This window comes from Muntiacus reevesi, chromosome 20 (genome assembly GCF_963930625.1).
Source record: "Muntiacus reevesi chromosome 20, mMunRee1.1, whole genome shotgun sequence".
Taxonomy (NCBI): domain Eukaryota; kingdom Metazoa; phylum Chordata; class Mammalia; order Artiodactyla; family Cervidae; genus Muntiacus; species Muntiacus reevesi.
The window spans coordinates 50,169,249-50,193,957 of record NC_089268.1 but is presented as its reverse complement, the minus strand read 5'-3'; the positions used below and the strand labels follow the sequence as shown (position 1 = coordinate 50,193,957).

The 24,709-nt window shown below is 44.5% G+C and overlaps 1 protein-coding gene across 3 annotated transcripts; it reads left to right on the top strand.

Annotated features, from left to right (window-relative positions):
* Positions 1–24,346, top strand: PRP4K (pre-mRNA processing factor kinase PRP4K). 3 transcript variants are annotated; one of them, XR_010660001.1, is made up of 16 exons: positions 1–182; positions 6,988–8,184; positions 10,086–10,262; positions 10,616–10,771; positions 11,153–11,234; positions 12,548–12,758; positions 13,686–13,759; positions 14,969–15,059; positions 15,606–15,753; positions 16,703–16,840; positions 17,468–17,621; positions 20,157–20,271; positions 20,838–20,989; positions 22,091–22,177; positions 22,855–23,132; positions 23,460–24,346. XR_010660001.1 is itself a non-coding variant. In XM_065911964.1 (15 exons), the coding sequence occupies exons 1-15, from the start codon at positions 46–48 to the stop codon at positions 23,056–23,058; spliced, it is 3,123 nt and encodes a 1,040-aa protein (XP_065768036.1). In that variant the 5' UTR covers positions 1–45; the 3' UTR covers positions 23,059–24,346. The 3 variants fall into 3 exon arrangements, 1 of the variants encoding a protein (XP_065768036.1); XR_010660002.1 differs by having other exon boundaries at positions 22,855–23,591; positions 24,096–24,346; XM_065911964.1 differs by having other exon boundaries at positions 22,855–24,346.
* The last annotated feature ends 363 nt before the right edge of the window (positions 24,347–24,709 follow it).

Sequence of the window (24,709 nt, the reverse complement as noted above, 5' to 3'; positions counted from 1 at the left end):
TTTTCGAGCGACGCCGAGCTCCACGGGTCCCGACGCTGTCGGCACATGCGCGACGGCCCCGTTCCCTCTTCCTCCGCCTCCCCTGGCTTCCGCCGTCCGCGGAGCCGCCGCCACCGCCGCCGAGGAGTCAGGAAGTTCAAGATGGCCGCCGCGGAGGCGCCGTCGCTGCGGGAACAGCCAGAGTAAGTAGTCCGGGGGCGCGGAGGGCCGGCGCCAGGGGCGGGCCGAGAGGGGACGGGCTGAGCGCCGCCCGGGCGGGCGAGCGGGCGGGAAACTTCGCGGCCCAGCGGTCGCGGCCAAACTTTGCCTCCCGCGCGGCGCCGTGGGGGCGCGGGAGGGCGGCCTCGGCGCTCCGCCCGCCCGGAGGCCCCGGCTGTTGGATCGAGGGCCTCCGGGGCCCGCAGCGGCGTTGCCCAGGGAGGCGAGGGCGCGAGCGGCCTCTACGGGTCTCGAGCGCGAGGCCGCGGCGCGGGCGCGCCTGCCCGCCTCTGAGGCGACGAGCGGGTCTTCCGGAGCAGCCCGCGCGACGGCGAGCCCCGAGCGCTCCTCTCCGCAGGCGGCTCCCGCGCCGCCGCCGGTGTCAGTCTTCCGGGCCGGGAGCAGAGGGGCGCCGGGCGCGCCCTCCTTCATCGCTCGGAGCCTCGGCTGGCGGGGTGCTCCCTCCTTCCCGCACGGTGCTCTCGGCCCCAGCGTCCCCTTGGTGTTTTCCCCTTCTCTGCCTAGTGCAGCTGGTCTCCCGGTTCGCAAACTCGAGGCAAAGTAAGACCAAGTGCTCGGTTCTGAGGCCTAGGGTTTTTGGCCCGAGTTTACAGCGCTTGTCTGGGAGCCCCAGTGAAATAAGGAGTGGGAATGGTCAGCTACTTGCAAACCGGAGCGCTTCGTGTCTGTAATCAAGCTAACGTAAAGCATCGATGCGGCCGAGTGGACCGCATCGGTAGGGTAACCCTTCCCTTAACTGAGAGCAGTGTATTCTGTTTTCCGTGTGTTTGCTAGGAAAGCTCAGGAACCTAAGAGAGAGAATGCATTTTAAGACAGTATTTTTGTAGCGCCTTTTTTTTTTTTTTTTTTTTTTGGCTTGTATCCTCATTATCTGATTTGTTTCCAGCAGTCTTAAGAAAGAGGTAGAGGTAGTCTCCCAGCAACTTTGGACTGACAAGAGGAGAAATCTTTGCACCTCCCCAGCCGGCCCATCGCTTCACCGCTGTGCGTCCAGTGTCGGACCGCTCGCGGGTTTGCTTTGCTCATCTAGGCAGAGAGAGTTACCAGAAGTTTTTCGTTTAGGGACTCTGAAAGCTGCTCTGTTCATCTTCACAGTTTGACTTAAAAGAGGGCAGGTGGGTTCTGAAGTTTTAGGTAGACTTTGCCTCTTTTTGTTTTTCACGGAGTTCACAGTGAGGCCTTGTTCCGGGCTTCATGAGAAGATCTTATGAAAATCTTAGGCTATGCAGCTGATTTTTCTAGTAATCTGTTTAAAGTTCTATAGTATTATGTCCATTAATTTGATTTCAGGGACGGTTTAGATTCCTTTTCAGGAGGGATGCAGCCATGTTTATTTAGATACTCAAATAACACGAGATTTAATAATGATATTTATTTAGGCTCCTACAGTATGAATGGCACTGAGATTTATTGCACCTCTCCCTCACACACACACACACACACACCCCACACACACTTGGTACGCACAGACTGTTCCATCTATATGTGTTCCACTTTCACTTATTTGAAATGTTTTAATGTAGAAAATGACAGTTTACTAGGAAAGCAAGTACCATGTTGGCTGCCCACAGGGAATGCTGAAATGCAGTGTCTGAGTAGGTTTTTTTTTAAGATAGGCTGAGGAGTTCACAGTTATGTGGAATCTACTCCAAGTGGAATATTTTGAAAAAGTAAAGCTCTCTGAATGCTTCTTAGTGACTTTTAAGTTTGTTGATATCTTTAGCTCAGTCTTTTTTCATAGTTTTAAGCATTTAAATTTTTATATGCATTGACTTACTTGAACTTACCCAGACCAGGTACTGAGCAAATACTGCCTCATTCAGTCTTTATGACAACCCTGTGGAGTTGGTCCTGACACTCCCCACATTTTACAGTTGAGAAGCTGGAAGCACAGAGAAATTAAGTTAGCTTGCCCAGGGTCATGCCAAGTGACAGGTGTGGGGTTGACGTCCAGGCAGCCCTGTAGTGGGGCCCTGCTCCTAACTAGCGTGCTTCTGGTCTCTCACTCTACGTTGTAGCTCCTTTTATTAAAAACATTAATAGCCTTTAACATTTGAAATAATTTTTTTTTATTTCCAGTATCCCAGAAAGGTCCATTTTTATAATGTGACAGTTCCAACACTTTGGAATTTAATATCCCATTTGGAAGGAGTGGGAGTGGAATGGTTCTTTTTGAGACTGGTTGGTCTTCTGAATCCGTCCTTATCTTTACATCTACATTAATTCTGTATTAGAGTAGTCTCACTCGTTAGAGAAACAGGCTCACTTATCATCATTTTCCTTGTCGAAAGCGGTGACATTCACTTTGCTCACCATTGCCTCCCAGCTCCAAAGCATGAATTGAATGCCTCTCATATAAGATGTTATGAGGAATACTCTTTGAAAAGAAAATATGTGAAGAGGGAAGTTAAAATAATACTAGTGGTTGGTAATTGGTCACTTTATTTTAAAGTTGTTCCATGGCTATTTTTATTGTGCCAGATGCCCCAAGGCTCTGGGTTGTTTGAAGGATGAAATAACCTAACATATGAGTAAATACTGTTTAACACTACCATGCTGTCTGCACTCCGAATGCAGCTTCCCTTCCAAATGAGATTTGAAGGATGTTACTCAGCTCTCAATACGTACTGGTTTATGACAAACCTGTTGTAGAACAGTTTGGTATAGAAACATACTTACTAAATGTGTAGTGTTAGTTTGCAAAATGTAAATCGTCCAAGAAGGTAATCAGGTTTCTTTACGAGAAACCTTTTCCTAAAGCTTTAGAAGAAAAGTTGTTAATTAGCCTAAATTAAGTGACCTGACACAAGGACGTTTATGGGTGTCATGGGTGTCACTGATGCATCGAGTGAAAGTTTTCCTGATGTATCTGTCAGACTTCAGTTATTTTTTTTGGAATTTGCTTTAAGAGATCAACAGAAGAGGCTAGGGGTCTGCTCTCTGCCTAACCCCAGTGTGGGAGAACTCTGGAATTAAGGTTAAGCTGGCCGGCCCTAAGGCACTTAGGTGGCATTTTATTAGTAACCTGGTCATTTCTTGAATTAACATTCATTAAGTTACAGTGAAAACTGGGATTACTCCTGGGAATGACTGTAGTAACTTTGGGCACTTTGATCTTGATCCTCAGAAACTTTAGATGCTGAGTTTTCTGTTGAAGGAAATTACTTCCTCTGAAAGTAAACCGTTCAGTATTTGGATTTGAAATGCATTGGAAAACTTGTAAATTATAAGTAGCATTGGAAAAGGGTTAGAAGAGCAGATTTTTCTGTGGGGAGGTGATTAAATTTAAATAACTTGAGGGTATTGTGGTCAAGAAATAGGCGCATGTGCCGGAGGCGTAAGTGAGCCAAAAACAAAGTGTTCCCCTTCAAGAGCTGAGAGTGTACACAGACAGCGTGAACCAGCTGTGGTCAGTGATGCCATTTCATACGTTGTTTAGTTGCTCTGTTGTGTCCGACCCTTCTGTGACCCCACGGCCCGCCAGGCTCCTCTGCCCATGGGATTCTCCAGCAAGAAGCCTGGAGCAGGTTGCCATGCCCTCCTCCAGAAGATCTTCCAAACCCAGGGGTCGAACCCACATTTCTTGCATCTCCTGCATTGGCAGATGATTCTTTAGCACCGAGCCAACTGTGTTACTCTGTGACTCATTCCCTTGACACAGAAGTACTTACTGAGTATCCGCTCAGGGTTAAATCATCTTCTGGGCCTCAGGGATGGAGCAGTGAGCTAAACAGATTAAGATCCTGCTCCGCAGGGCTTATGTTATAATAGAAGGACACAAACAAGGAGTTGTGCTGGGTGGAGGATGGTGAGGGGGGGAAAGGGAGTGTGTTTGTGAGAGGGTGCGGGTTGCAGTTCAAGTGAGCTGGTCAGGGAAACTTGACTGAGAAAGTGGAACTTGAGCCAAGACCTGAGGTAGGTGAGGGGACCAGCAGTGTGTACTTTCGGGGGAGCGCCCAGCCCCTTATGTGTGGGGGGTGGCGTGGGCTGTAGGGGGGAGCAGGCTCGGCTGAAGGGAGGTTGGGCTGATGCTACAGGTCTTGTGGAGGGTTCAGGTTTTTACTATGAATGAGGCAGGAAACAGTAATCAGTTTTCTCTCAGGGGTGATGGTGACTTGATGTTTTAAAAAGCATCTTCCAAGCAGAAGCAAGAGCTCTGACGTCAACTGTAGCACCAGCCTTCTCAGCAGCTGGATGTGCGCATGCCCTCAGATGAGTCCTGTCCTCCTCCTTGAATGTGACGTCACATCTGTCGTGGGGACACGGGCAGAGACAGCACATCCTGAGCACTTGGTGCGACTGCTTGTATATGTATGAACTCATTGCAGTGACGTACCTGTGGTTTGTCAGCAGCGGTGTTTGCCCAGCTTTTACAGCGGAAGAGACTGAGGCACGGGAGTAGCTTGTCTGAGGGCACACTGGGGGTATCGTTGCAGGCAGTATCGGAACAAGGCAGTTTGATCAGGACCCTCGCTCTTTAAAGTGTTGTTCTGAGTGTCCATGGGCAGCTCCCCAGCGCCATGGGGAGTCAGTCTGCCCAGTGTCTGAACAATAAGCACGCCTGACTTTGGGCACGAGGTTTGTGCTGGGCCTTAGGAGCTGGACGTGTTAACTGTGCGGTCCTCGCCACGTGCTCGAAGGTGGGTACTGTTCCTTTCTCCACTAAGCTTACACTCACTGAGGCCACGCAGCTAGTCAGCAGTGGAACCGGGACTTAAGCCCCTGTAGCCTGGCTCTGGAGACTTCACCACCCAGCTGTTCGTTTTCTGGGGCTTTCCTAGAGGGTCTCTAGAGTGAATTCTAGCTTACTGACTGGAATTTTGTACTTTGGGCACTTAGATTTTTATATACCTGAAAATCATTCTCAACCTCCATAAAGGTCCTCCCTGCCTATCTCTATATCTTGAATTAGCCTGGTTCTATTTATCACACACTTTCCTGCTGTAAGTCAAGGTTAAGAAAAATTGACTGATACCTCACCTTCTGGATTATAGGATGGGAGAGTCTAGGGAAGGGAGACAGTTACCTCTATGAGGTTGAAGTCTTTGAGACAATTTGATGATCCCAGAACACTATTTATCCTGTGTCCTCTTATACTCCGTTAGAGAGAAGTCAGGCCAGACTGAGGCCTGACTCAGCTGAGGGCACAGCTTCCGCTGCAGCTCCCTCATGCTTTCTCCTTCCCCACAGTCCACGGTGCCAGAAGAGGGCATTGCTGGTCTGACACCCCAGGTTCTAAGTTCTTGCCCCGTGGTGGGTGCGTGTTCTCCACGGCCCGTCACTACTGTGAGCCAGTAACTTTTCAAGCATCCTCCGCTGTGTCGTGCCCCGGCCCCGCCAGGTTTACTGAAGACTGAGACCAGGCTGGGGGCCATCTGTTGGGCAGCCTGACTGTGGTTCCTGGGCCTCTCCACTGTCTCAGCTCTTGAGCTCCAGGGTCCTGTGCTGTATCTCTCCATCTCCTGGAACCAGTCCACCTGAGAACCTAGCTTCCATTAGACCAGTCTCTTCCCCAGGGTTGACACCCTGGCAACATTGATCTTTTTTCCTTTTTCTAAAATACCCCTTAACCTTTCTGGTTAATTTCATACTCATTCTTCAGGTCAGTGTTGCTCAGCCTATTTTTTAATCCAAATAAATACCTTGTTGATAAACTTCTCTTCCCCGAAGTCCCTGCTGAACAAATCACTTGGGTTTTTCTGTGATCCACAAGATACTTTCCTTGACCATTTCAAAACGATTTAAAGTGATCTGTTGGCCTTCCCATAATGCCCTTACTCAGGTCCTTATCATTGCCGTTCTCCAGTGTGGCGTGTGATTCTTTTCCACTGGAAATTTCCTTAAGAGAAGCAAGAGATTCTTATTTTCCTACTGCCTGATTTAATGCCTACATTATGTGTAGGTAATTTTCTTCTAAATGTTAAAAGAGATTGAATAGACTCATTAATTCTTAACTTGCAAGGAGCTCTTTGTAGTATATGGTACAAATATTAAACTTACTAGAAGTATAGGAGAATCTGGAGGACTTGAACAAAATAATCCATATCATTCTGACCGGATATCAGAAGGAGGATCGACTCCTTCGGGTGACCCTGGAGCCTCAGCCTTGAGGATGCGGCTGGTCAGATGTCAGGAGCAGACGGCATCCGTGGGGGGCCCAGGGCAGGATGGCGCGGCGATGTCATCACGCTGCCCAGAGAGGGGCACGCTGCTGTGGCGCGTGGTGGCTGCTTGCCGCTTGCGGCCCAGAATGACTCTGGGTAAAGCTCTGTGTTGGCTCCAGAGATTTAAGTTTGTGTGTGTGTGTGTGTGTGTGTGTGTTTCTCAATTCCAAATGGGGAAAGAGATTATTGTCCCAGTGTATGTCATTGTGAGTATTTCATGGGGAAAGAATGGGCAGGTTTCTTTAGTGTGGAGTGGTATGGGAAAGGCTGGTTTAAAAACCAAGTTACTGAGTGACTGTTTAAGAAGGTCATTGTTAACTTACTGCCCAAAACTACTGGTTTGAATTTCCTTTTTCTACTAAGTATAATTATGTTAACCTCCCCTGTTATGTATCTCCTGTAATACTTTCAGTATTTGAGTTCAGCCATGAGAAATAAAGTTGAATCACTGTTCAACTCAGTTCTTGCCATATACCTTTGAAATAAAATATTTCAGTGGCTGACTTATTATATCACATCGAGATATATTTTATCATTGCTATTTTGTTACAACTGAATGCTCCCTAAGTAATGTGTCTTTTAAATGTGTTTGATACATTTATAGGATGGAAGATGCTAATTCTGAAAAGAGTGTTAATGAAGAAAATGGAGAAGTATCAGAAGACCAATCTCAAAATAAGCACAGTCGTCACAAGAAAAAGAAACATAAACACAGAAGTAAACATAAGAAGCATAAACATTCTTCAGAAGAAGACAAGGATAAAAAGCATAAGCATAAGCATAAACATAAGAAACACAAAAGGAAAGAGGTCATTGATGCTTCTGACAAAGAAGGTCTGTCTCCAGCAAAAAGAACTAAACTTGATGATTTAGCTTTGCTGGAAGACTTGGAGAAGCAGAGAGCCTTGATTAAAGCTGAACTCGATAATGAGTTAATGGAAGGAAAGGTCCAGTCTGGGATGGGCCTCATATTACAAGGTTATGAGTCCGGCTCTGAAGAAGAGGGGGAGATCCACGAAAAGGCAAGAAATGGAAATAGGTCTAGTACTAGATCTTCAAGTACGAAGGGGAAACTTGAACTTGTGGACAATAAAAATAGTACAAAAAAGCGAAGTAAAAGCAGATCCAAAGAACGGACTAGACATAGGTCTGATAAAAAGAAAAGTAAGGGAGGTGTTGAAATAGTTAAAGAGAAGGCAGCAAGGAGCAAGTCAAAGGAGAGAAAAAAGTCGAAAAGTCCCTCCAAAAGAAGTAAGTCTCAAGATGAAGCCAGAAAGTCCAAGTCGCCCACCCTTAGACGGCGCTCTCAAGAGAAGGTTGGGAAGGCCAGATCTCCTGTCGATGACAAGGTTAAAGTCGAAGATAAAACTAAGTCAAAGGATAGGAAAAAATCCCCTGTTATAAATGAAAGTAGAAGTCGTGATCGAGGCAAGAAATCTAGATCCCCAATCGACTTGAGAGGTAAATCCAAAGACAGAAGGTCACGGTCCAAAGAGAGAAAATCAAAACGGTCTGAAGCCGATAAAGAGAAGAAGCCAGTCAAGTCTCCCTCTAAAGATGCTTCCTCTGGGAAAGAAAACAGGTCACCCAGTAGAAGACCTGGTCGCAGTCCCAAAAGAAGAAGTTTGTCTCCGAAACAGCGTGATAAGTCAAGAAGAAGTCGATCCCCACTCTTGAATGACAGGAGGTCTAAACAGAGCAAGTCACCTTCTCGAACCCTGTCTCCTGGCAGGAGAGCCAAGAGCCGGTCCTTGGAAAGAAAACGCAGGGAGCCTGAAAGGAGACGCCTCTCTTCTCCAAGGTAACTTGATTTCAGAGCCGTAATGGTTCCTACCATTGCAGCAGATTTCAGTGGAGAAGCTAAAACTTGTGGACGATAAAAACGGAGGTGATAAAGAGTTTTATAGTGTTTGATATAATCCTGTCCTGTCTGCTAACTATGTTAATGTTTGCTTCTGTCAGTATTTTGACTGTAGGTGGTTTTTAAATGTTGAACTTACTTTTTTTTCTGGTTCTTAATTTAGTATCTAATGTGCAGAATCACTCCTTAAAATCCAAGTAATTTGTTTGATAAGTCTGAGTCTACGCATTTTATGGGAAAGGTGTTTCTAGAGCAGGGATTGTTCTTTGAATAGTGTGGGCTGGAATTTTTAAAAATGGAGGTATCAGTTTAAGGATTGTGACCTGTGCTTTTGAATTGGTGTGATTTTGAATCCTAACAATATAGGTGGAACTACAGTTGGTTTTTTTGGTCCCCAAATTACAATTGAAAATGGGAAATTTTTTTGTTATTAACTCATATACCTGTAGTCTCAACTGTTGAAAAACGTAGGAGCTTTTAAAATGATTTTTTTAATCAGTCATAGTAAAAATAATTCATATTTACATAGTAAATACATTTGATCCACCAATTCTTGTCTAATAACTTCATGAATCCCTAGCTTTCTACTTTGTATGGGTATAAATATGAATTGATGTTGAAGTTTAAATTATCCTGTGTTTTGAGAAGCTTCAAGAAGGCAATTCTCATAAGAGCTACTGTTGATTCTTTACTTCTAAGTGATGGAATGGTCCCCTGCCTGTAGCTCTGCATGGAGACAGTGTTACTATCTTAATATCTCTTCTTAAGGATCCTGTTTTCTTTCAGTTGCTTTCAGTTTGAAAAGGAAATTCTTATGAGTTCATTAAGGGACTAGAGTTGAATATTTGAAACAAGTTTTCAGTGTTAGTTTACAGAAGAAATGCATGCTAGTTAAAGAGACGTTTAAACCCTGCTGGAAGCCTGTAAGCACTGTTCCTCTCCCTCCTCTGCCACCCTCCTGAGGCAGCAGTCTCTCTTCAGGCCCTTCTCTATGCACTTGATACTTCTTACAAATAGGATTCATAGCGTTCATGTTAGTGGTGGTTTTCTTTTCTCATCAAACACTGTGTGGCAGTATATAAGGATTGTTTGTTACATAATAACAACATGGTACTTCACATTGTGGATGTAGCATAATGTGTTTAACTATTCCCTTGTTGAAACTGATGAAAATTGAGGTTGGTTCCAGTTTTTCACAGTTGTGTGCAGAGATATCCATTGAGTCTGTGTAAAGCTTCTTTTAGGGTAGTTTCATAGAAGTGGAATTACACAGTCTGAGATTACGTATATTTACATTTTAGAAAGACACTGCCGCATTTCCTGCCAGATTAGTTATACCAGTATTTACTTCCATGACTTGGTGGACTGGCATTTTCTCTTAACTCTTACCTGTAATTCCTTTCTTCCAAGGTTAATGTTGATTGTAAAGGGATTTTATTCTTAATTGATACATTAAAAATAAGGCTCTTAATTGCAAGAAATTGTCAACAATTTAGAAAGAAAACAGTCCTCAAATCAAGGAAATGGAATATTATTCCTTATTTGGGCAAGTTTTATCTGAAATGAGAATCAGATAAGCAGGATAAATAAATAACAATATAAATAATCTTTAATAATTCTTCAAATTGCAAGACCAGAGGAAATAGACCTTCTATTGTGTGTCGACCATAACACCAAAATGTTATTGTTGTCGTCTGAGTTTTTGTTACAAAACATATTATTCTGTGTTTGCAATCTTTAGGTTACTGTGCCCTTTCTTAAAGTGTTCTTTATATGTAGGTGAAATTCGCTTATTCTGACTAGATTTATTCTTCTCTGAACCTGTATCTGGTCCCCTTAAGAACACGACCTCGAGAGGACATCCTCAGTAGGCGGGAGAGGTCCAAGGATGCCAGCCCGATCAGTAGGTGGTCTCCAGCTCGAAGACGAGCCAGTCGATCTCCTGTTAGGAGGAGGTCCCGTTCCCCCCTCAGACGGAGCCGGTCTCCCAGAAGAAGAAGCAGGTCTCCTCGGAGAAGGTAAAGACTCCCCTTTGATCCATCAGACTGAAGCTTTTGAAGCTCAGTGGGTAGGTTTTCTTAACAACCAGTTTTCTCTGAAAAATTGTAGCTGTGATGCCATGTCGTTTTTCTGTTGCCAGCATGTGATGTTTCACACACACAGATTTTTGAGTTTTGCTTTAAACTTAAATCATTGTTCATTAAAACATTTCCTCTGGCCCCTTAAAGACTTGATTTTTAGAACAGTTTTGGATTTACAACAAAATTGAGCTTTAGAAAAGTACAGAGAGTTCCTGTAATACCCATACCCCGGCACACTAACTGTAATTGACCTTCTATGTGTATGATATCTCTCTGTTCTTCTCGAATAGGGACAGAGGTCGGAGGAGCAGATCACGCATGAGAAGGCGGTCTCGGTCACGGGGTGGGCGCAGGCGTAGGAGCAGAAGCAAAGCCAAGGAAGACAAGTTTAAAGGGAGTCTCTCTGAAGGAATGAAGGCCGAGCAGGAGTCGTCATCTGATGACAAGTAAGAATGGAGCTGGCCTGTAACTTCCTTTCTGCAAATTAGACAAACGCGGAGTGACTTGGAAGTCTTTAATTTCCGTCTATAGTTTTGATCACAGCTGGTGATGACTTTTAAGCTTAAGGATCTTTCCTTTGTTTCCAGTCTTTGTGCAGTGAAGTAGGTGAGGAGAAAAAGGAGACATAGAAGGTTAAATTTACTTGCTGGGGCTCCAGACCAAGATAGTTTAAAAGCAAGGATAGAGTAAGGTGGCTTAAGGTTTCTGTTCAAACTTACTGCTGACCTACATTTTCCAGCTTTTATTTTTTTAATGTATGCAAGTTATGGTTTTGGACTCTCTAAGGATGTTTGAAATTAACGTGTATGGATGTAACTTTTTCTAAGCCTTGAAGACTTCGATGTTGAGGAGGAAGATGAAGAAGCCTTGATAGAACAGAGAAGAATACAAAGACAGGCCATCGTTCAGGTATTGATTTTAGTAGCATTTTGATCAACAGTCCTTAAATAACCATTATTTTAACAAAATTAAGGATTTTTACTTTAACAATTAAGTGTTAGTAGAGCACTTGAATAGGTCATGAGAAAAAGATAGTTTCTTAATAAAATTGAAATAGTTACCTTTTTGTATACATAGGAGTCCTGCATAAAGTTCTTTTGTAAGACAAACTTTGGAGTGTGCTTGCTTTTTTTTTTAATGTCGATAAACGGGAGAGCCCTCATAAATGAGTGTAACTTGGAAGAATTTCCTTTAGCATAAACATTGTATATATTATAGCCTGATATACATGAGGAAGATTTTTCTCTTTTTTTTGAGAAAGATTTTTCTTTAATGCCTAGTAAAAATGGTAAATTTTCTAATACAGATGTGCATGTTTAAATGGAACGTCTCAATAAAGTTAAGACTCCTTGAAAGCCGAGTGATGCAGGAGTCAGGCGGGAAAGGGTGTCACGTAGGCCTTGGATGATGAGCTGCGCAGAAGGCGGCCAGCTCTCCTTGGCTGTCGCTAGAGGAGGCCTGGCCACGGGGCCCTGCGAGCACGGCCATCCTCGTAAAGTGCCTTCTCTCACCATCATACAACGGGAGGTGAGGGTGGAGTTGAGAGAAGAATTCTGGAAGGCACGAAAGATGCTTGGATGCTGTAGGGAGGACAGCAGAGAAGAAAAGGATAGGATAGTTGTAGCAGCTTGTGTGAACTTGGAGCAACCACAGCATCTCAGAGCAAAGGGCAGAACGAATTACCAGCTTACTTGGGGTGTAACTGGAATTCCAGAGGCGACTTCCCTCCCTGGGGCACTGCAGAAAGTGGTACTGAACTGGATACCTTTGAAGACTTGGTTGAATCTTTTTCTGTTCTTACCCAGGTCCACAATCCCTTATCTCCAACCTTTTGGGCCAGATGTGCTTCAGAACTGAGAAATATGTGAATTTTAGAAAGGTAATGTGGTGCATACATGTATCTTACTTAGCCCCTGAGTAGGGGCGAGCGCAGCACCCCATTATCAGACACTGGGAGCGTTTTGCTGTGAGACACTTTGTGTTCACACTGGGAACATTCAGAGAGTCACGTCTTCAGGTCAGATTCTGCCACCTAATAAATGTGCACCAAACATAGGAACCTTCCACAGTTTTGTGGATTTGGAATTACATATAAGGGATTGTGGATCTAATTCAGTTGAGGCATCAATACCTTTCATTTTTTTTTAGCATTATTTGACACTTAAGTTTTCAGTGCAGTTCCCCCAGATCGGTGACGATAATGCTCTGTGTTGTGATCACAGAAATACAAATACCTTGCTGATGACAGCAACATGTCGGTGCCGTCCGAGCCCAGCAGTCCCCAGAGCAGCACCCGCTCCCGCTCCCCTTCTCCTGAAGATATCCTGGAGCGCGTGGCTGCCGACGTCAAGGAGTACGAGCGAGAGAACGTCGACACGTTTGAGGCCTCGGTCAAAGCCAAGCATAATCTGATGACCGTTGAACAGAATAATGGTGAGTGAGTTGGATTTCTGTTTCAACTATGCTTTTCTTCCCCGAGTTGTTAGCTCTGTCACTTCCCCCGGATGAGAGGCTGTTTGGGGCGGGGGCACGGGAAGGGGACAGGAGTGCAGTGTTCAGAGTGCCCAGTGAGTGTCCTCGTGACGGTGACCGGAGCTCACACTGGGTGCTCCATACGTGTTCAGTACCTTTGGTTCTGCGCTAGAGCATTTGAAAGCAAATCCAAGCCATGATTAATTTCGCCTGGGGAAAGTCTAGTTTGTATGTCTGTTAGATAAGGCTTCTAAAAAAAAGCATTACTTACACTTGGTAAAATTGATGATTTTTAAATATCTCATGTCTATAGTTCATTGGTTTGAATCAAAATCTGGATATGGAGTTTAGCCTTTTGAGGTATGAATTGGCGATTTAAAGAGGAGCTTTCCTTGTAGTATATAATTGTTACTTGTGTGTGCTCAGCCATGTCCAACTCTGTGCAACCCCATGGACTATAGCCCACCAGGCTCCTCTGTCCATGGGATTCTCCAGGCAAGAATATTGGAGCAAGTAGTCCATTCCTCCTCCAGGGGATCTTCCAGACCCAGAGATGGAGCTCCAGTCTCCCGCATTGACAGGTGGTTTCTTGAACCACTGAGCCAGCTGGCAAGCCCAGTTGTCGCTTAGTTATTAGCCTGCTAGTTCAGTGTTAGTGAAAGTTTCCATATTAGGTTTTCCACCTTTCTGAAATGGCATTCTCAGTAAAAAGTGGATAGCTTTGTATAGCTTGGGCTATAAAGTGATATTAAGTTGGGTATTAATGAAAAACTGACACAAAAGAGGAAAAAGTTTGAATTGCTGTTAGTGATTTTTCCATTGATTTATTATTTGTGTTTCAGTTTGTATCTCTCCATTTTCCAAATACTAATGCTAATTTCCATTCAGGTTCATCTCAGAAGAAGCTGTTGGCACCTGATATGTTTACGGAATCTGATGATATGTTTGCTGCCTATTTTGATGTGAGTATTTTTAGTCATAAAAACATAATTGTTAAAATAAGTACGTTTAGCAAACGTGTGTTTGGTGGTATGTACATGCCTAGCTGGGAGGGATCGGGGGCAGGAGGAGAGGGGGACGACCCAGGATGAAACGGCTGGATGGCATCACCCACTCGATTGGCATGGGTTTGGGTGGACTCCGGGAGTTAGCGATGGACAGGGAGGCCTGGCGTGCTGCGGTTCATGGGGTCGCAAGGAGTCGGACACGACTGAGCCACTGAACTGAACTGAGTGAGAAAAAAGGAATCAGAGGGCTTCATATAAGTTAAATGCAAAATGACTTAGATGTGTAGTTATTTTCTTTTTAAACAGCTCTTTTCTTCGATTTACAGACATCTGTGTGTTGTGGTTAGGGGGGACCAGGTGATATGAGTAATTTTCAGGCCTAGAGTCCACTCTGGGCTTCTGTATTGTGCGTGATTGGAAACTTAGGATTTGGAGCCTAATGGAATTCGTTGAAGAACTGGAAATGTTATAAGGACTGGATTAAGGAATTTTTTCTTTTAAACATTTTATCAGTTTTTTCTCTTGAGAAATGGTCTCAAAAGTAGCAGACCATTTCCATCATAAATGTAGGAGACATGAGAAATATGGAGGCTCTGAAGGGAAGTGGGGACACACACAAGCAGAGAGCGTGTAGCAGGGAGATTAGAGATGGACTGGGTGAGCGGTAGGTGGCGTCCAGGTCCCTGCAGACACCAGCGGCCGGCTTCGGTAACAAGTTGGTCTACAGTGTGGGCCGCACACACGGGAGACGGGTTAGGAGGGGGTGAAGTGATTCTGAGGCAGCTGAAGTGTTGGCACCCTTCATTTGCTTGGATGTGAGGGGTTTTCCGGGTCCTGGGGAGTGATGCATAAGGAAATGTCTTCAGAAGTACCAGGTACTCTTCTAGTGCAGCCGGTGGCATTTCATATGGAGATGGGAAGAGACACAGGGTGTTACATGAATAGGGCAGTAGAAGAAACGTGAAGATAATGTTAATTTTTCCCCTGAGCATTACTATGATACAACAGACTTTGGAATCATGTTTCTGTTGTGTTGCATTTATGTCAGTCATAGTAAGAGTTTATTTAACTTTGCATAAAATCTTCTTGTCAAAGTTTAAAGGAACTGCTTTAAATGTCTGCCTAAATTGGGGGTAAATAGCCGTGTTACTCCCTTAATTTCAGAGTGCACGTCTGCGAGCTGCTGGCATCGGAAAAGATTTCAAAGAGAATCCAAACCTCAGGGATAACTGGACTGATGCAGAAGGCTATTACCGTAAGTTCACAGTCCTTACTCATTTCAGAGTGTACCGTAATACTTTGTAACGTTGTGTGGCTCGGTGCCGTCCTGCTTGGGAGGACTCTGGAGCTCACACCCCAGTGCCGTCACTTGAGAGCGCGGCACCGCTCGCAGCCGCGGCTGCCTGTGCGGCCGCCCAGAAGCCTCGCAGACTGAAGTGCAGCGAGACCCGACGTGCACCTTAAGTCTGTTCTGTTACTGTCAGGCCTCAGGTAATCCCCCGGAGGGAGGGGGTGCCAGTCACGCCGGACTGCGGCGACCACGACGCTGCCTCCTCGGGGTCAGGGGCGTCGGCACCTGCCGGGGGAGCAGAGACTTGTGTAGTGCTCGGAGGCCTGCAGCTTCCAGCTCGTAGTGAGGAGGCGAGGCCTTGGCCTCTGGTGTGCAGGACGCCAAGCACACCGGCACGATGTGGCAGGCTACTACCACGCTGTGTCTCCTGCCTTTTGATTTCTGATGTGGGTTGTACTTTTGTTCATTAATGTGTGGTCAGAATTCTGATGTTTCAGTTTACCTTTTTAGGTGTGAACATAGGTGAAGTCTTGGATAAGCGTTACAATGTGTACGGCTACACGGGTCAAGGTGTGTTCAGTAACGTGGTCCGAGCGAGGGATAACGCGAGGGCCAACCAGGAGGTGGCCGTGAAGATCATCAGAAACAACGAGCTCATGTGAGTGCAGGGAGCTGCGAAACCAGCTCAACACAGGCGTTTGACGAGCAAGCGTGTTTTTAAACAGTGGCAGCAGTCTGCAGGACAGTTTGGGAGTTAGGAGACGGCAGAGCAACTCCGTGTGGGTATTTAATTTGCAGTCACTTGTTACATGTGACACCTTGGAACTGTCTGATGGTCTTCAGTTCTTTTCAGTGCCTACAGTGTGAACTCCTGTCCGCTTAGCCTGCTCCTCTCTGCCCTTGTCTTAGGGCTGATCTTGACTGTGACTGTCATAAGCCCGAGACCAGAGGTGCAAATTCGCAGGGTCGTGTTGCTTAGCTGTCTTGTCACGAAGCGTATGGCCTGCAAAAGCTGAAAACTCAGGGCTAGGAATCCTTCGTATCTTTTCTCTGTTGCCTTTTTATGAGCAGCGAGGTCGTTGCCATCCTGCTTTAACACAACCCATGCCACACACTGAGCTGCGTTAGAGTCAACTCAGTGTTGGTTTAGGAGCACTGGAAAGAAGCGTCTAGGTTTATGCGGAAGTCCTGGGGTGCCCTGGGCTTAGAAGGTCATTTCAGTGGAAGTCCTCAACTTCTTCTGTGTTATAGACACTAGCTTTAAAATATGGCCTGTTGTCAAACTGTAACTAGAATTGTAGCGGATGATATTTGCATCGAGGCATCTTGAGATAAAATGTGCCAGGTTGATTTCCCTTCAAGCAAGGTGGGTTTCTGGCTCGGTGTTTCTGTTTTGTTCACTAATTATTTTGGAAATTAGCTCGATGAAAACAGCATTTGGCCAAGTGAGAAGTATTGTGTGAGGGACGCGGAGACTTCCTTCCTCAATAGATTGTTTATTAGTACTTAAAAAAAAACTTAACACATCACTAAGTAAATACACATTATTTAGTTTTCCTAAATTCTTGATGTGTCCAGTTTTGAGCTAATTTTCTTTCTCATTTCAGGCAGAAAACTGGCTTAAAAGAATTAGAATTCTTGAAAAAACTGAATGATGCTGATCCTGATGACAAGTTTCATTGTTTGCGACTCTTCAGGCATTTTTATCACAAGCAGCACCTGTGCCTGGTGTTTGAGCCTCTAAGGTACGACGCCTGAACCTGGACATGAGCCTGAAGACGCGGCTTCCTCATCTCGCCATCCGCAGTTCAGACAAATTCTATGACCAGTTTCCTGGGTGTTTGATGTTTTTTTCCAGTTGGCTCTGGCGTTTGTCTTTTAACTGTGGTGAGAAGTTAGCATCTTGACAGTCGTTAATGTGTGAACACTAGTTGGCTGTGTACTGTGCCACAGGCTCACCTCGTGTGGCCTTTAGCTCAGCAGAGTTCCCTGAAAGGTAACTACTTCAAGGAAGGACTAAGCCAGAGTGACCAGGAGCGGGAGTCACGGAGGAGGGGTGTGGTTTCAGCCTTCCAGTCCTGTGCTCGTGTCACTGCCCGTCCAGGGTCAGAGGGACTTTCAGCCCTGTGTGTCTTCCCTCCTCTTCGTTTTGGAAGCTGGGTTGTGTGCACACAGTTCATACGCTCTCATTTCAGTGTGGAATGATTTGTCAAACATTTGGGCGGTGGGCGGGGGATTCTTGAACAGTGTTTTCATTGTATTTCATATTCTGAATTGATTTTACTTTATGCTTGAAAATGTTTTTGCTTTTTTAAATTTCCATTTTTCATTTTAACCTCTGATTTTGTTGTCTTTTTTTTCTTTCCTAAAAGTATGAATTTACGAGAGGTGTTAAAGAAATATGGTAAGGATGTTGGCCTTCATATTAAGGCTGTCCGATCCTATAGTCAGCAGTTGTTCTTGGCTCTGAAACTCCTTAAAAGATGCAATATCCTCCATGCAGATATCAAGCCAGACAATATCTTGGTAAGTCAAGCAATCAGACGGCCTTGTTCGTCCGTGCAGCTCCTTCTGTAACATAATTACCACTGTGTCTTAGAAATTACATCTTCCAAGAGTCATTCTGTGTGTTAATTACCCATTACAAATGACTTGACCAGTTTTGCACTCTTTGGAAATTGGGCCATGAAGTGTTAGAGTGAAATAATGAAGAGAGAGGAAGTAGGCTGCTGGCCCAGACTTCTCCGGTTGGTCAGTGGGTTTCGAGTCCCCCAGTCCTGAGGACTCTGATGCAGCCCTGTGGGCTTCCTCTGGCGTCAGAGCAGCCGTGCTGCGGTGAGGCGTGCTTGCCAAAGCAAGGCCTTCCTTTGTTGTTTTGTTTCATGGAGCAAGGGATGTTTAAGGGAGTCGCCCTCTCTGAAGTGGATGCGTGGAGTTGAGTTTAGGGTGCCCAGGAATAATCCTCGTCCTTTGTTCTTTACTCTGCGGCAGCTGTGGCTTTGGGGGCCACACCCGGGAAAGCCCAGCTGTGGTTGGGCCTTGTGTGAAAGGCGTGCCTCTTCCATTGCGTGGCTTCTGGTGTGGAGGTCAGGTTTCCCAGTGTGTGGTTCTGAAACCTCATCCCAGTGGGGTGCTTGGTCCACACACACCCCTTCCCTCCCCAGCCCTTCCTCCACCCTGGTCATGCCGTCAAGAGTCGAGGGCATGTTCACGGTTGGGTAATTGTAGCTTGTCTGCCCATAGGACATTCCACATGTTTAAAGAAAGATCCCTTTAAAGTGTGTTTCAAACTCCTTATCAGTAACTTAGCGCTTAGTTCAGATTTCTGTTTTTCTATTTAAATATCTTAAGACTATTTCCTTCCAGACTACCACGTTATTGAGGCGTTCCATTTTGTTATCTCTGGTCTGAGTATATAAGGTATTGCATCTCTAAGGTAACTTGGGGTTTGAAGCGATGAGTATTCTCAGTAATATGGTAGGTACACTATGAGTTGTAGTCTTGCCTAATCAACTTCATTATTGACTTTTACCCCAATTTTCTTCTCTTTTTTTGAATTACAAAATATACTGTCCATATCAAAGAATGCATTAACTACGTGCCAGTCAAAAGTAATCACACAGTGAACATCTCTGTAACCACTTGGAGGTTAAGTAATAAGACATTTGCCATTGTCTCAACCGCTTGTCTTTAAAATTTCGTTTATCTTTGAGTTAGTGCTTAACTACTATAGGTTTTCACGTGGATTTCAGACAGTTTGGCATTCTTCCTAAGAAGGAGAAAATAAATATCAGAGACCATGTGGAGCTGCTTGTTAATGAAAACCCCAAGCTTTTAGCCCAGGATTTCCACTGTCGGTCTGACAGTAATGCGCTAGGCTCCCTGAGGGCCAGTGGATGAGGGGTGCCCGGGTGTGGGTCCCCAGCTGCTGGAGAAGGCCCTCCGTCCACCCGAACGTCCTCTCAAAGTGGCCCCGGGGTTTTTGTCAGTGATTGTTGAAACTGCATCCTTAAGTAGCTGAATGCAGTTTATGTTTAAGAACGTTGAAGCACTTTCCATTTGAAGGTCTCTTTTCCCGATTTCCCCAGGTGAAGCCTGGTGGTTGACCGTTTCTATTGCTCTCTCAGTTCTGTGGACGTCACCTGTAGAGGGCCAGTCCCCCACTGACTGGGCTCTACGATAGCCCGCGAATGGCCCGGGGCTGTTTGTTTAAAGTGTTGGGTTTCTGTGGGGTGGGAACAAGAGGCCAAGTTCAAGTCCCAACTCGGAATTTGTGTGTGTCTCTTTTGAAGGGGGGAAGGGACTCTGGAATGTGACTTACCTCCACTTGTTAACCCCGCACGTGCTCCTGACTCAGGGTGGCAGCAGGCATGGGAGCACCCCCAGCCCGTCTCCGCAGATGCCCCTGTCACTGGGTGTGTGGGAGTATCTGCAGAGGGGAGAGGAGCCGATGACTCATAGCGTGTTCACGTTTACCAGTCTTGCCAGATGTATCTAACATCTTCTTGACTAATGCTTTCTTTATACTTAAGGGATTTAATTTTTTTAAGACTTGAGTGCTAAGTTTGGGATGGTCTAACAGCTTCAGATGAAGAATGTTTCTGTTCTGTTTTTGTCCACATTTAATCTGAATCCTTCTGCTCTCGTTGCCATCATAATTTTCTGGCAAACGAAAGTTAAGTCCAAAATCTCTTTTCCAGTGACCGTCTTCATGTTCCTTTAATAACGCGACTGTGTCCGGGTTTTCTGGGGGGTTTTACTTGGCTTCAGTGCTTTCTCTCACTACTCCAACCTTTTCTAAGTAGCATTGGTTAAAATTAAATTCACTTGGTATTATCCCTTATTTCCTCGTTGAAGAAAGTTCTTTCACTAATTAGAATACTATAGCTCTTAATTATTCATAATTAGGAAATTGAATTATAAAATAATTAGGAAAGGAATTTTTAAATGAGTGACTTTGTTCTCAGTATTGGAAATAACTTCTCAAAGCCAATTATTTTTATGATTATGTCTTAATTATTCCTGGCCTGAGTCAAACTTCCCCGAAAAAATGTTTTGCAGGTTAATGAATCAAAAACTATATTAAAGCTCTGCGACTTTGGGTCAGCCTCGCATGTTGCGGATAATGACATAACGCCTTACCTTGTCAGTAGATTTTACCGCGCTCCTGAAATCAGTAAGTTTCCTCCAGTGCTCCCGACCTGGGCCGTCGTGGGCGGTGGAAGCACCCGGCTCGCTGAGCACCGTTTGCTGTCGCGCTTGAGCGAGCGCCCGAGTCGTTGCCGAGGAGAGGAGCCCCGTGTCCTCCTCCGGTGGGGTGACGGAGTTAGTTGTGGCAGCAGTCGCAAACAGGCGTGGAAGGCCTCAGGTTTAGAAGACTGCCCTCATGATTCTGGTCTGGTCATCACGTCGTATTCATAGCTTGTCTGGGACCTGTGCGGTTTTCTCCTCTTTTGCCTTGGCTGAGCTGAGGCTGGTTAGCCCCTCCACAAAAGGTGAAATGAAAAGATAGAAGAAATATATACTTTTCCTGCCTCTACAGTTCCCTCCCCATGTCCTCATTTGTTAAGGTTTTTAAGAGCCCCTGTTAAGAATTAGTGGGAATGAACAAGAAACTAATGCCAAAGTGTGAAGTATTAATATGATGGTTATAGTGTCCAAGTTAAATTAATGCCCCTGTTGATGGAAATAAATAGTTGGTTGATGGTATCATTGTATACTAAAACTTTATTATGTTTTCAGTTATAGGTAAAAGCTATGATTATGGTATAGATATGTGGTCTGTAGGTTGCACCTTATATGAACTCTATACTGGAAAAATTTTATTTCCTGGCAAGACCAATAACCATATGTTGAAGCTCGCCATGGATCTCAAAGGAAAGATGCCAAACAAGGTAGGGTGTGTGGGTGAGCTTGTTTTTAAGGTCCTAGCCGTACCATCCTGTAGATTTGTGGGTGCCTGACGCTCACCGCTAGTGACTGTAGACCAATTTCTGAGAGGCAGATAGCTGGATGTTCTGGTTCCTGAGCTCTTTCTCATTTCTGGTGCTTAAATTAGTGGGTCTAAGCAGCCAAGAGCTACCAGGACAGGATGAGAGAATCCCATCTTCCTTTTCCTATCTGAAGTCTGTCCTTGTACATTTCTTTCCCCTCCGGAATTAAGCAGCAGGGTGTTTAGGGTGGGGCTGCATTGGGGGGGGAGAGGACGGGGCTGTTCCCACATCTCCGTGGCCTTCCCTCGTCCCACTGCCTGCCCCTGGGTGATGGGCAGAGCAGCGGCAATGCTCCTGGAGCTCACACCTACACTGGTGACAGTGCGGTGGGAACCAGGTGCTGGTTAGGTTGGACAGAGTTAAACGAGGAAGGACCTGGTCCTCAGGGAAGAACAGGCGGCTATCGGAAGCAGGACTCGTGGGCACTCGGTTTATTCAAGGTTGGACGCTGCTCGGCAAAGAAAAAGGTGCCGAGAAAAGTCACATGAAATGACATCTTAGGTTCTATTCAGATTCTCTTGTGTTGAACTTGTTTTAAGACAGAAGTTAGTTATGTTGGTTTTTGCTTTAATGAGGTCTGACCTGGTGTCATTTCAGGGCTGTTACTAGAACATAACGTTTTTAAATGTCCTGAGGTTTCTTAAACTGCCAAGAGACAAGGCCCCAATTGTATAATGTTTTTCTTATCTAAGAACAGCTGGTTTAAGTCTTTGTTTAGTCTTCAGTTTTGAATAATGAAAGTTCAACTTGATATTGTAATGGGTTTATTTAACTCACTGCCTGGGAAAATTAATTTCATGTTACTAAGTAGTTTTAGGTACATCATTTATATTTTTTCCAAATATGTTACTTTCTCAAGAGCAAGGAATCTGAAATCATTTTCAAATAAGTAAACAAACCCAGAGAGACTAATAGTAATATTTCTGTGACTTATATATTAGGTTATCAGTAGATCAGACTGTTTTGTAAGAGCTCAACATCCAACTTTTGTTTTATTGCCAGATGATTCGGAAAGGCGTATTTAAAGACCAACATTTTGATCAAAACCTCAACTTCATGTACATAGAAGTTGATAAAGTAACCGAGAGGGTAAGTGTCTTTGGGGTGTGCTGCCTTAAATGATTATCTTACAGTTCATGGATGGATTGAGTGTTGGATGGTCTAGGAGCTGTGACTATTTTAAAACACTAAAAATAATTTCTGTTCCTGTTGACCAATTTCTGAATAAGACACATCAGATTATAGAAAGATGAAGAGATGTAAAAAAGTTTGCCTAGCATGAGTTTATCATATTTAGGCATTTTTCTCCTTCCTTGGATCACTTTCTTGGTCTGGCTTCACATTCAGCTTCCCTGCTGCTTCCAGATCTAAAAACAAATCTGATCGTGTTACTCTCCCTGATTAAAAATTCTTCCCTGGCACCTCTTACCTATAAAATACTGCACTTAATTCCTCAGAGAGCCTGCTGTCCCCAGTGGGGGACGTCCCCCTCCTTGCGACTCCATGGACGAGCCACTCCGCGCCTGGTGGTAGGCCGATGGGCGTGTGCTGTTGCAGACCCCATGCTTGTGTTCACGCACCAGCTGTGATTCTGAATTCTCGCAGAATTCCTTTCTGTTCTTATTCTGATCTTTTTATAAAATTGCAGAACCATGTTTAAAAAAACCATCATGGCTAACTTGGGGTTGACCTTTTTCATTTAAGTTTTTAGGTTGTATGTGTCTAGTAATTTATTTAGAGATACACATTTAAAAAATTATTTGTAGGAGAAAGTTACTGTCATGAGCACCATTAATCCAACTAAGGACCTGTTGGCTGACTTGATTGGGTGCCAGCGACTTCCTGAAGACCAACGTAAAAAAGTACACCAGCTGAAGGACTTGTTGGACCAGATCCTCATGTTGGACCCGGCTAAGCGGATTAGCATCAACCAGGCCCTGCAGCACGCCTTCATCCAGGAGAAGATTTAACTGAGATGAAGAAGCTCCAAGGGTTTGAGTAACTAAATACAAAGACTGAAGAAATTTCACAGCAGTTTATTAATGTATATAAACTTATAAATATTTCTCCAGCAAATTTGAGGAAGCATGATATATTTGAATTAACACCAAGGGTGATATTTCTTTTAGAAATGTTAGTTAATCTGTTTTGTGTCTTATGTGAAATCTCACTGTAGAACTGTTTTAATCGCCAAGACTGCACAGAATTACAGTGCTAATGTAAATGGTTGCAGTTCACATAAAAGACAAAAGCACCTGTTATAAAATGAGTAGTAATATGGGTGGTTGATTTACTTTAGCAAACTTGGCTTCATTTTGGTCTTCAGATAAAGTGGCCAGCATAAATGCTGTTTATATTCACGTTTTCCTAGGTGTGTGTGTGCGGGCACGGCAGCATGCCCTGGGTGTAGTCAGTGCCGAAGGGTCTGTTCCTTCTTGAGCCTGCCTGCAGGGACGGCCTCCTCTTTTAAAGCAGGTTCTCTGCAGCGCTCAGTACACTGAAGGTAAGCTGGACCATCCACACCCCGCTGTGTCAGATGCTACTTTACCGGGACAGTTGGCAAACGAGGGACGCTAGCGTTGTGGCAGAATTCCCCGCATGTGTGAGAGCTGCTCTTGTTTTACTTTTTGGCGTCACAGCTGTGGAGTAGTTACAGTTTCTGTTCTGTTCACCCCGTTTGCAATCTAAAGAGAGTGAGCTTGATGGGTGGAGCACCTTCAGTGTACTGTTTCTCAGCGACTTTCCTTTTTAAACCCACTTGCTGTAGACTTTGTACACACTTTGTTAATACAGTTCCTAGCGACAGAAGCAGCGCCTAGCTCCCTTTCCTGATAACACATGTTGAGGCCTAATTCTGGAAGTCCTCATATTTAAAAGCTAGATAGACAACGTAATGAAATTTTTAACTATTTGTATGTCATTTTGAAAGTGTATGCTTTATGGTAGAAAGTGTTTTTCATTTGTTCATTGTTTTCATTATTTGTGATCATGTTGTCTTTCAATACAGGCATAAACCTTCCACTCTTGAACAAAGCAGCTGCTTTTTAAAAGCGGTAATTGCTTCTTTACCTTTTATTTCTTTTGTAAAATGAAGCTTTTCTTTAAGGATGTGACTTTAAAGTGTTGTCTACTGCATAAAACAGTTGACCCTCACTTACTGTAAAGTGAAGATTGTTCTGCTGCATGTGCGTGGACCATGCAGATTTCTGTATGTTCTCAGTATGCATCACTAGATAATAAAGTCTTTTGTGAACAAGGCATTGGTAGCCATTTTTAAAAGTTTTTGTCTTCAGTGCTGGTAAGTCAGGTAAACCACGTAGAATGAAAAGCAACCTTGCGTTTCTTCCTTTAATTCTTTAACTGAAAGAATTACTCGCTAAAGGTGTAACCTAACCAGAAATGTATAATTTTATTAATAATTAGGATCCTAATTATGTCATCAAAAAATTCTACCAGTATTGTCAGCTTTCAGTGTAGTGAGGTAGTTCCTGTAGGTTGTGGGGTAGCGTCCAGGATTTAACTAATGTTTCTGCTGTTTTCTCACTTTTCCTTCTGATGGTGCGGAAAGAGAAAAGGAGACGGGGCACAGGCCACTCACCGCCTTCTCCAGGGTCTGATTTG